This window comes from Pleurodeles waltl, chromosome 2_1 (genome assembly GCF_031143425.1).
Source record: "Pleurodeles waltl isolate 20211129_DDA chromosome 2_1, aPleWal1.hap1.20221129, whole genome shotgun sequence".
Classification (NCBI taxonomy): domain Eukaryota; kingdom Metazoa; phylum Chordata; class Amphibia; order Caudata; family Salamandridae; genus Pleurodeles; species Pleurodeles waltl.
In genome coordinates this window covers 87675824-87688622 of record NC_090438.1, presented here as the reverse complement: position 1 = coordinate 87688622, position 12799 = coordinate 87675824, and the positions used below count along the sequence as shown (strand labels likewise).

Genomic DNA, 12799 nt, shown 5'->3' with positions numbered 1-12799 from the left:
GGACAAATATGTCACCGGATGCTCAAGCAGGCCCCTGTGTGACTAGTGATGTGTTAGTATTCCAGCATTGGTCCAGTAGGCATGTTTATTGCCAGGATATGACTCCAGGCCTTTCTGGGAAGAACGGTTCAAGCACAGTTTCATACAACAGTCATAACGTCCATTTTACAAACATCTCAGTAATTTGTAGGGAGCTCTTGTAAGATAATAAGGGCCTGATTTCCAGTTTGGCGGAGGAGGTTACTCCATCACAAATGGGACGGAGATCCCGTCAGCTGTATTACGATCTCATAATAGCCTATGGAGATTCTATTATGGAGGATGGGCTATCCATCACGTTGTGACGGAGTAACCTGTCCGCCAAACACTAAATCAGGCCCTAAATCCAAGTGCTCCATTCTCATTTGCAAACCAGAGGGCTGATCAATTTGCATACTAACTTGTTTGAGCTGGGAATGCAATTTGCCATTCGACCTGCAGCATCACTAATTCTCCATTAACAGAAGGTAACACAATGACCTGCTTAAGGAATAATAATGCGAAAGTCGCAATTTGATTTCATTGCAGTCTGAGACATTGTGAGTAAGGACTGGTCGTAGTGCACATGAAGGGGACTTCCTTACTTGGACTTGGCGATGATCAGTGAATCATTAAACAGAAACAGGTGCCTCTCCTGGGTTTGCAGTCCTGAAGTCAGGTGGACGCGCTCATCCAGCAGAAATACAGAATTAGGGCTACAGAAGGCCCCGATTAACAATCCATTTCCTGGGTGGGCGGGAAAAATGGTAATCTCTCTAGAAAAAAACAAAAATAGAAATCAAGGAGATGCAATACCTAGTATATATCAATGAAAAGACTAGTAACTGTAAATAAGTCAATTGCAGACACAGATTAAAGACATAACAGACACAAGAGAGAAGAATTTAATAAGAACATGACTGAATCTCATTAGGATAAATATATATGACCGAAATCAATGAGAGAGACACAGTAAGCACATAGAAGAAATCAATGATATAGACACGTAAACACGTAGAAGAAATTAATGAGAGAGACAGAAAACAGATAGAAGAATTAAATGAGAGAGACACAGTAAACACATAGAAGAAATCAATGAGAGGGACGGATTACAGAAACAATAGGCATCTCTCATAAGCACAAAGAAACACAAGACAGAGATTAATGAGATACAGGATGTAAAGACATTACAGCTAATCAATGATAGGGGCAGATGAAAGCTATGATAGAAATCAATGAGAGGTATACAGGAATCACAAAGTAGAAATCAATGAGGGGGCAGATTAAAGTTCACTTAGAAAAATAAAGAAACTCAAGAAGGAGTTCAATTAAATTCAGAATGTAAAGACATGACATAAATTAGTGACAGGGATAGATTACAGAAATGATAGAAACCAATGAGAAAAACTTATCAAACACAAAGGAAGTGACATATGTGTAGTATACATGAGATAATTACTCAGTTTCATTAATAGTTAATTGAATATTTCAATTTTAAAATTACTTTAATAAATGTTTATGTTGGCTGGTTTAAGCCACACAAATCCCAAGCAAACAAACCTGAAAACATTGTCACCTTTAGTCTTAAATGTGGAACCTGCCCAGGTGCTAATGGTTTAACTATCAGAGGTGTAAACTGAGTACGAGTCTAATGTAAGCAAGAGCTCTACCATAGACTCTTTTCACTGGTGTGCTCTTAAGAGTGCGTTCACAAAGTACATTCAAGAATGTAAATACATATATGACATCCTTGTCATCACGACCTACTACGCTACAGCTAAACACAACCAGCACTCCATTTAAGGCCATTTGTAAGACTGACCCATCCAAACAACTCCTTTGTGACTTTTGTAAGTGGAACTTTGAAGCCAACTAATTTACCCCCAATCAATTAGAACCGTGTAGCATACAAATGTCAACATCCTCAGTGGGACAATGCAAGGGCAGAGAATATGATCCATCAACTCACATTTGGATAACATCTGCAACTAACCATGAAGATGTGTTATAGGCTATGGAGAAAATGGGACCAGTCAAGATTAGATTGCTCGCTATTCATTGTTCGACGGTAGCAGATAGATTTACTTTATAAGATGTGATGAAGTTGAGCCAGAATTGGATTACCTGCAAGGACAATATATTTACTAATGACTCCCATTCTGTCACAGAATCCCTTGAAATTTTTTTTCACTGCTAGCGCTAACTGCACAAGCATAGAGCATACTACGAATTCACAGGAACCACGGACCCGGGTAGGTTCCCGTCTGGCCTCGGCAGCATTTACAAACTTTATTTGCACTGGACCACTGGTCTATGTGTTCCTATGAAGCTCGTTCCCTAAATTAGGACGGGGGACAGTTAGGAATTATTGGTTCCATACTGATGTAAGTGACTGGTTACTTCTCCATGATACTCTCTGGTTTTCAGTAATCTGGACACTTTTATGATTTAGGAAACATATGTGGCCCATATAATTAGGAGATACACATAGTCATCTAGGTCCTGATGAAGCATCACTGGATCCGTTTGGACCACCAGGATGCGAAACATGTTGACCCATGATAGGGTTGGCTTTGGAAAATCCCCAATCCCTCCCCTTGCGACTTCTACTATAGAGTGATCGATCATTATCTCTGTTTCACTCTTACGACTATATATTTTTTAACCTTAGTCCTGACCGTCCACCTGGTCTAATAAAACTATTGACCCAGTGGCGGTTTTGAGAGCCAATTTTAACTACATTTCTTTGATCTCCTCTGCCACTCAGTCACCTTTTGGGGTCACGGCACCATCATTAAAAAAGATCTCCGGCAAAGAGCCCCCCCACCAGGGGTGGTGCCCGTCAGACATTGCAGTGCCGGTCTGACGAGGAGCAGTTCCGATGATGAAGCATGACATCCTATGGATGTGTGAGGTTTCTTGCTCCTAGAATTTAGGACCCCGCCATTAGTTTCCTCTCTTTCTGGTTGGAACAGTGTATCATATATTTCTTGACATACTACGAATTCACCAGGGTCTGTCAGAAGTATGGTTACTGATGTTCAGTGTCACAATGATCCCAAAGACTGATCTGCAGTGGTATGTGTGAAATAACAGCCGAATTCTATAGGTAATTGAAATGTTTTGAAGAGGAGGTTGAAGCAGCTCTTGTGTTGGGGAATAGAAGGCTTTCTCCCAGTCTTTCTGTGTCAAGGATTGGATGTGGTGAAGGTCTTTCAATTCTCCATCTTGATTGCACAAAGAAAAGGGTGACCCCTGCCAGTAGCCAAGGTAAAGGTAAGAGGTGTCAAGTGCCTCCTTAAGAGGGGTTCCCCAATTAGGAGGAAAAGTTGCCACAAAAGACAAAACTCCTCCTCAGAGTACCTCGAATGAAGGTGAAAATGTAAGCAGAATTAAATAAGTAAGGTAACAACCTCTACCAGATTTCAGGGAAAAGGGAATAATGCAGGATCTTTCCTGGATGATGCCCCAAGGGGAAATCCCACTGCAAGAAGCAAACAATAAGGCAAAAAATAGAAGCAAACGTACAATGAACAAAAAAGAATCAGGTAGCAATGCCCTGATACACATCCCTATTCTCTCCTTTATGTATGATTTAAACTAAAATTGACATTACAACCAAAGACTCAATGTCATCTTCAATTAGGAACCTCAGGCAGAAATCTCTGGACAGACAGCCAGCTTGAAATGGGCACTTCATAAGGCATGACCATGCAACTTAATTCGAGCTTATGAGGTCAAGAAGGCATGCAAGGAAGAAATCCGGGTTCCACATATTTGCTTTGCAGAAGGATTCTGCAGTCCTTCCTGCCCTTCCCCACGGTCCTCCATTTGAGCTGTGTAGCAAAAGACAGAATGACCACCACCATCGAAATACCGGCACAATCATGCTGCGAGGATGCCCAGCCATGTGCCAGGCACAAGGTCCAGAAATGTGCACCTGACAGCGTGAGAAGAACACTGCCATCTTCTTTACACTTGGTAAGTACCTAGCATGAAAGCAACATTCTGAAGGATAGGAGAACTGAGAGGTAAGGTGAATGGAACTTTACTCCACAACGCTTGTAATTCAAAATAACCACTAAAACATGCCTCACAGTAAGGCAGAGTTTGCGGAGTACAATGCCATCTTTAACAATCCTGCTGATCCTTAACATCAATCCTGAAGATCAATTAAGGGGTTGAGACAAGGCCTAGCTAATGCATGTAAAGGAGGAAATAAAACATCATGTCCTCTTTAAGGGTCCTCATCTCATGTGGCAACCGATTCAAGTTTCCCAATATAATAAAGAGAAGAAACGGCAAAAAGTGCAAACAAATGTGGTCCTCCTTTGGAAGCATGTTTAAGCATCAATGCAGAGACTTTTGAGCGCACACCGGTCACCTCCACTCTCAAGAGTCTACCTACTCCTCAAGCCCATTTACCACCATAAAATGGCTACAGGTGACTGAGCAAGGAGCATAAAGAGAAAGTGGAGCCCATGACTGCGAAAATATTGGTCTAACATTTCACCCTGTTTAAATTAATTTTGGTTTTGGCTCTAAATCATGGTCACATACTTTAACTACTACATATTATTGTTCAACTCAGTGTATAAAATTGAAGAGGTTTGGTCTTGTAATATCACCCACTAACTTCTAGTGTTTATCTGGAGGACAGTGTAGATATAACAAAGGTTGAATTCCACTTTAATATACAAATAATGCATTTACAACATGCAGATTAAACACGTAATACTACATATATTATTCCTTTTTCTGAGTTAAAGATTATAAATCAACTGGAGACACTGGCTGTTTCATCATAATCTGTTGTGTAACATTCTCATGGAGCATTTATATTGTCTATGATGTTCGTAGAGAAGAAGAAATCACATAAGAAAATTAACTACATACATGAAATTACAATATAACACTATGTAAATAGTACTGTAATATTGTGTGTCTCCAAGATTACATGTTTTGGGTGATTATATTACGAATGTCCTAAAAGGAAAATGAAAGTGAAACTTAGGTCTGTGCCCCACGCATTTTACGTAGTGTCTCTTGAACACCCTGGCAGTAACATGATATTCTCTTTTATGAAAAGTTCAATTACATGGCTGCTGTTATAGATGTCCTATTTGAATCTGCTTCCCTAAATCAAAATGCATGCTATTGACAGGGAAGCGTATGAACATTTGTAGGCTATTTTTATCTGTGATCAGATCACACTTAAGCCATTATTGTCGACAAATTGGACCGCTATCCATTGTTTCGGCAGGCTGTAAGTGTTGCATGATTGATCTTACCATGGCTACCAAACCGATGTATCTAGACCTTCTATATGAGACAGCAGTATTTTGCTTTATACCCAGGCCCTTGAGTTATTTGGAATATGTGAGTGATCTGACATTACATCCTAAAAATACTGTCCATCTGTCACGTACATACTTCGGTATTCAAGGAATTAGTGAAAGTGCGGGTGGAACAATACAACAAACAGCCAATAATAAGGGGAGAGAGAGAGAGTAAAAAACGCCTAGGGATAGAGACAAAGCCTCCTCTATGTATACATTTTAAATACTAGGTAACAACATGTCTGGCAGACATCTTTCTCTGTCTGTAGCCAAATCTAAAATGAGAACACCAGCAGAGAATCAGTATCAAGTTCCAAGTCCAGCAGATGATAGGAAACTGAAAAAAAGAAATAAGCAAAACATAAAAACAATTCCTAAAAAACAGAGGGCATAGGAAGTCTGAGGAATTTTTGCTTAAAGTGAAATAATACAAAAACGAAAATACATAGGGAACAAAAGTACAACTTTCCAACCAATTTTTAAAATACTTGAAGAACGTTTAACTTTCCACACAATATCGCAGGGCTTGAGTTAGAGTCGGCAATGAGGCTCCTGGACTATTCTGGGGGAAAGTTTCTCCTGAATATTCTAGAGCTGGGGTTAGAATAATAAATTTGGCTTTCCAGCATCAACAACACCCTCTACTGCACAGAGGGAGCAACTGAAGGCCAGATACTCGCATGAGCAAAGGGCCATAATAATCCCCTTTTATATGTGTTTCCCAGGGAAGGGCATAAAGGAAACAGATAAAAAAGGAACATGGTGCAGGCTAACAACATGGCTGGGGAGGGTAGAAAGGAGAAGAATAAACTGTCCAAGTACGGAGAAACAGATTAGTTAAAAAAAGAAAAACAAGGGACATGGACAAAACTGAAAAATAGTCAGGCAGATGGGCATTAGGGGGAGGAAGAAGAAGCAAATGGTGGCATGGACATTTGGATGAAACAGGTAAGAAGAAATGGAATTCCTGACTTGGTGTTCAACATGTTTGTTTTTGTCAGACATCCTACACCTTTGTGCACAATTTGGGGCCCACGTAGCTGTACATATGGACTGTGGATTCTGGTTGCTAGCGATCTCGTACTCAGGCGCCACTGTCACATCTGCAAGGGTGTTGATGAAAATAGGGCGGATGTATATTTGAGAGCCCACGAGCCACCTACACCATTATTTAAGTCTCATAAGAGTGTTCTGCAAATAAACATCTGACATGAGTGTCCTGGTACACAGGAGAGTAAATATTGACAAGCTAAAAAAAAATATTTCCCCGGACTTAAAAATGAATATGTACATACACAAATACATGGCATGCGTTGAATCAGAACAAAAGATTAAAGGTTATGTTTTTACAGGAAACTTCATATTTTATCGCCTAGCACGGCTCCCACTGAAGTGTGAATTAAACATTAGGTAAAAATAACTGGCCAACAGTTTCCAAATTGGATGCATGGTTAGGACACCGTAGCCCAGGGGAAGGAAGGAAGGTATTTCAGTCCTGAATCTGTTAGTGCTTCACATCTAATAACAAGTGAGTTGTAATACAGCTGCCATGTCCTGTCTGCACCAATGGGAGTCTGCAGGAAATCATCAGACTCCGATCTGATAACCTTGGCATAGCAGCCCCAGTTCCATTCTCATACCTCATATCCACAAGGGGTTCATCATTCCCTGTCTAGACTGGGCTTGTTGTGTGCAGTGTTACCCTCTATGGCTAAACAACCACCCAGTGGCTTCTGGGAATATTTTGAGCACAACCATGTAATCTTCCCTACTACGCCCTGTGAGAAAGTAGCCAGGCCAGCCTCCTACACGCCCCCTTCCAGCAGTACTCCTTGTGAGATACTTGTTTTGATTCACAAGTCAGAGGGAATTTTACTTCCCACATTTATTCCCAAATATGAAGTAAATATATGACGTTTTTGAAATTCACAGCAGTGTCCGTGATTACTCCCGGGAAGCCACAATAGTCAGATTTCAAAGCATACTCACTTTAAGAAGCTTTTATAAATGTTAAATGTACAAGGTGTTCATTTACTGGATTAAATACTTATGAAACGTCAAGTTGCATTTTTTTTTCTTTCGCTGGGAAAATGTTTTTTACCTTTGCAGAAATCCCACTCCCACACACCCTCACTAATTGTTGCCCCACTCCCATCCTTGTTACACTTTACTCCTGCCACTGCCAGGAGCAAATGTCTGCCAGGAAAACTGCACCTATGTGGTCATCAGGCAGACGATGGAAACACTTCTCACACAGGATCAAAACAAAGACAACATCCTTCCAACCACACACCCTACACAGTATAGCATGCTACTGATGTAGGCAAGCTCTTCAACGCCCCACATATGGGTGGTTAGCAAAATATTAATGTTGAAATAGAACAAAATACAATGAAACTGTGTCAAGGGTGAGGATGTGCCATGTAAATGTCCATACAGCAACACCATTAGGTGTTTACCAACTTTGCAAGTCATCTTCGCCTTCAAATGTGCACTCTCAACCACTGGGAACATAATTTTAAACATGCTGGTGTAATATTGTGTGTGTGAGTAATTCCCATTTCAGGTGTAAAATGACGTCTTGTGTAGACACAATGTGCATTTGCACTCTGTAACAAAGCTGTTTATGCACATAGGTTCAGTTTAGGTGCATAAATGTCTGCTGTAAAGGCCCAAGTGTGAGCAGTGAACAATGAGAAGGCTTTCGCAATACTATGTACATGCCATGAAGCCAAGACAGGGATGACATTGTGCTCTGAAGTTCAGTCTTCCATTGTCATAGCTTTACATGGACTGACAGGCGGAAACTATACAACAATCCCTTTTTGCAGTAAATATGGGCTTATAGATCTCTTTTGTCTTACAAAATACAATATTTTTTCGGCCGGGCTTCGAAGGGTAGCTGTCTACAAGACTTATTGCTACCAATCCTTTAAAATATACAGACTGAACTTTGACTTTACTAAGACGATTACCTCTCTCTCATCTAATGCTTCTGGCTGTTTGGTGTATCATTCTGCCCTGCAGGAAGTGCTTCCATTGCAAAGCATGAGCAACTGAAATGTAAACTCCATCACTACTTTGTGACATTTAATTAATTTATCTCCTATAGGAATTCTTATTTGCTACTTTTCCCCCAGCATTTGCAAATCCAATAGGTTTGCTTCAACATGCATTTGTGCATGCAGTTTTTATGCATGTTCGTGTTTGCATGCATTAGCATACTAAATCCAGACCTGTTGGATTTGCCAGTGCTTATTCACTTTCTGTCAAAATCTAATTTCTATCTGTTTTAAAATCTCTAAATAGCTTGTTTACTACCTGGTATTCATTCCAGACTTCACAGTGGTCTGAATGAGGGACACTTTGCACCAACAACTATAACAATACATAAAAAAAAAATAACAGCAGAAAAGTCATATTATAAATATTGTAGAATAACTGCTGAGACACTAGAAGAAACGTGTGATCTAGACAAACTTTGCAAGCAAAATCAGAAGACCTACGTTTTTGGACACACTAAATTCATCAGGGATCTTTCGGTCACTCAGTTTCCATACCTGTCAAAACACTGGTTATAATACTTTTGATTAGTATATATATATATATATAGAGAGAGATATATATATATATATATATATACTAATCAAAAGTATTATAACCAGTGCTTTGACAGGTATGGAAACGGAGTGACCGAAAGATCACTGATGAATATATATATATATATATATATATATATATATATATATATATATATACATACACTGAATAAACTAAAGGTTACATGGACGTTATGGTTACATTCTGAATTTACTTGTACAAAACCGAAGAAATTCAGCAGCTATAGTTACCTGCGCTAACTATAACTTGCTCTCCCGTAATGCACTGCTTATGACCCCACTGTACTCTGCACGTGCTTTAAAGGACCCGCTGTCAAAACCCGAAGTGTTAGCTGTGGATCTGCTGCAGCTGCAGCGAAGCCACAGCAAACAGCTATGTCCCGGGGGTAGTCACCCTGGGACATAGCAGGAGCCGGCCCTGGGGGGTGGCGGTCCCCAGGGCCATCAGAGGCTCCTCGAGGGGGGCCACGAGGCCACTCCAACTAGAACTTAGCACCGGGGTGGAGGTCCCCGGGGCACGGGGGACCTATAGGGGCCCCCTTTTTTTTTTGTAAACAGTTGCCCCAGGGGTGGTGGTTCAAAGGGTGCGGCGGGCCATGTGCTACAACTACAGTCATGCCCCCGGCGGTGATAGTCCCTGGGGCAGCGGGGGGAGGGGCACAGGGCTCCCCGCATTAATTACACGATCACCCTGGGGAGGTGGTGGTCCCTGGGGCAGCAGGAGGGAGGCCCCCTCCCGCATATTACAATAAAGCCCTGTGGAGGTGGCGGTCCCCAGGGCAGTGGGGCGCCACAGCCCCCCCTCGCACCCAAAAAAATGAACCCCGGCTAGGTGGTGGTCCCCAGGGAAGTGGGAGGGGGTCAGAATGCCCCCATGTTTTTTTTTTTTTTAGAAAAGCCCCTTGGGACTTGGCCCACCCGGGGGCATTAGACTAACGAATCCCGGGAGCCAGAGCTTCCTTTTTTGTTTTTTTTATTTTACCAGCAGATTTGTGGACCCATCGCGTCTCCGCTCATAAAATAAACCCCACCACCAGAGCTAAGGGGTCAGTGTATTTGTACCCTGGCCCCTTTTGGATTTTTTCAAACTTTTTGGGAGGGAACTCGGCCGAAGCCAAGTCCCAAAATGACTGATAGCACTTCAACAGCTTCTGTTGTTGAAGTGTTATCAGGCAATCATATCTCAGGAAGAGATCGTTAGGGGCCGTGAATCCTTTGCAGCCCTAGATATACAAATTTGTTTTCCTCTTAATTTCTCAAAAACTACTGAACACAATTACACGAAAACAAAAAAAGCACTCTTTCTGGACCTACCTTCCTGACAAATTTGGTATAATTACGTCCAGTAGTTTTTGCACAATCGATGTTCAAAATCCTTATGGAAAAATGAATGGGGAAAACCTGTTTTGGGACCTATCCTTTCAAATCTATGAGTTATCCATTCTCACTGTGTTCTAGTTAAAGAAATGTATTTGAGTGGCTAGTCAACTATGTAGCTATTCCTATTGTCACTGATTTTACATGCACAGACTGCTGAACTGTCCATCAGCTTAGATACAGCTAGGATTAAAACACTAAAGGGGTCATTATGACCCCGGCGGGAGGCAATAATGTGGCGGTAGTACCGTCAACAGGCTGGCGGTACTTACCGCCACATTATGTCCGTGGCGGAGCCGCGACGGTAATACCGCCAGGCTGCCGCCAGCCTGCAGCCAGGCGTTCACGGCGGTTGTAATCCACCAGGGCAGCGCTGCAAGCAGCACTGCCCTGGGGATCACGGGTCCCCATACCGCCAGCCTTTCTATGGCGCGGTAAACACCAACATGGAAAGGCTGGCGGTATGGGAGACTCAGGGAGACCCTGCAGTGCCCATGCAGTTGGCATGGGCACTGCAGGGGCCCCCATGCACAGCCCCATCGAGTACTCCACTGCCCGAATTACGGGCAGTGGAATGCGCGATGGGTGCTGCTGCACCCGACGCACCTCAACATTGCCACCGGCTCGATTCCGAGCTGGCTTCAATGTTGTGGTGAGTTTTCTGCTGGGCTAGCGGGCGGAAACGCTGTTTCCGTCGGCTGGCCCAGCGGAAAAGTCATATTTGGGCGCCAAATATACCACCAGCACTGGCTCTATGTTGGCGCCCGCGGCTTCGGCGGTCTTTGAAAAAGACCACTGAAGTCGTAATGAGGGCCTAAGTCTCATATTTATTCTTTTTTGTGCCACATTTGAGTCATTTGTTAAGCAAATGTGACACAAAAATAGTATAAATATGGGCCTAATTGCAATGCCAGTGTCCACATTACCCCTGCATATGAAACACTAATTTCTAGCCCAGTTTCACACTGCCCCAGTACGAACACCAGCACTGTTATGGCTCTGGTATGTAATATACTAGAGCCTTATAGCCCGCCGGGTGCTTTAAAGCAAAGAGATGAGGTATAAGATATGCAGATGGATGAGATTTGGAGAAAAAAGGGGATGCATGTCTAACTTAGAGTGAACATAACAGCAGTGATTGAGACACACTGAAGACCACTACCCCTTCCACGGACCTCAGTAATGTTAAAAGCACAGTGTGACAATTTCAAATTGAAACAATTTCAATACTAATTATTTTTTCAAAAAGTCAGTTATCTTAAACGATTAACCACTATTGACAAAGCCAATAGCCCTGACTGGATTAGGTGTATGTCTTTTATGTTATGTAGCTGAATGTAATAACAGAAAGCTCAAAGGAGAACCAAGTGCGGAGGAAAGGCCACCGTAGTTTCAAAAAAATGACGCATTGACGGCGCTAAAGGCCATGTAAATATGCCTTTAGTTTGTGTGCCTATGTCGCTCCTTTAACTAGATACACCACGCTCCTAATAAAGGCCGCTCACTTTTTTCATCCCACTTAAAGAACTGCGGTGAGGGATAGACTTGGCACCACCAAACATTTAGCCAAGGATCCCATTGGCCTCCCATGATCCCACCAACATTCCAGAGTACCACGTATTTTCCATGTGGCTGTCTTGGTACCTTGGGAGACTCAAAGTGGGACGCCTTGTTGCAAGATAAACGCACGTTCTTTGTTAGGGAAGAAGAAGAGTATGGGTTTGAATGATAAGGAATCATTGAAAGTAGCATCAGAGCTAAACTGTTCAGTCTACTGCAGAGACAACATTAATTAATTCGCGTCTTTCAGCTAAAGCTAACATCTGATTTTTAAAAGCAGAAGTCTTCACTATTTACGGTATTCCAAGGAGGTTTCTTTGAGACAAATGTGTCTGTTTGTCTTACCCCGGCAGTTTGACTTCTGTTTTTGTCTTCCTCTAATGAAAACAGAATAGCTCAGCTAAACTATTAACTCTAACACTGTTTACAACAGGCTTCGCAGAAGTAAACCGAGAAGATGCCATTTTAAGCAGTTCCAAGTGTTATAACACACAGGAAAATGTTTGCAATTCTTGAAGCAAATGGGTTATTTCGAATGATTAAAGTCGACTTTAGTATCTCAACTCCAGCTTAATCTGAAGACACTGTTTTCAATATATCCTACTCAAAGCAGGCTTTCGTTTAGGAAGAGGCAGAGAATGCCCTTGTGAATGCATGTTGCGGGATGCAGGAGGGAAGGTGCAAGCGTTGCATGGGAGATGCATGTTTACATATGTTAGCATTTATTGTGAGATATGTACCGCCAAATGGCTTTATACAGCGGCAGGTTACTTTGTACAAGGTGCAGCCTCTGCATGGGAGAGGCATGTTTATATGTTAGCATTTATTGCATACGTACCATCGCATCATAAAGTGGCAGGCTACTTTGTACAGGTAACAAGTAGC

At 42.0% G+C, this 12799-nt stretch overlaps 1 protein-coding gene across 1 annotated transcript in view; it reads right to left on the bottom strand.

The window, feature by feature from the left end:
- The window catches only part of LOC138261443 (rho GTPase-activating protein 20-like), a 306296-nt gene that overhangs the window by 130053 nt on the left and 163444 nt on the right, over positions 1-12799 (bottom strand). The window contains exon 3 of the mRNA XM_069210394.1: positions 624-794. Coding sequence (XP_069066495.1) covers positions 624-794 — 171 coding nt within the window. The remainder of the gene's footprint in view (positions 1-623; positions 795-12799) is intronic.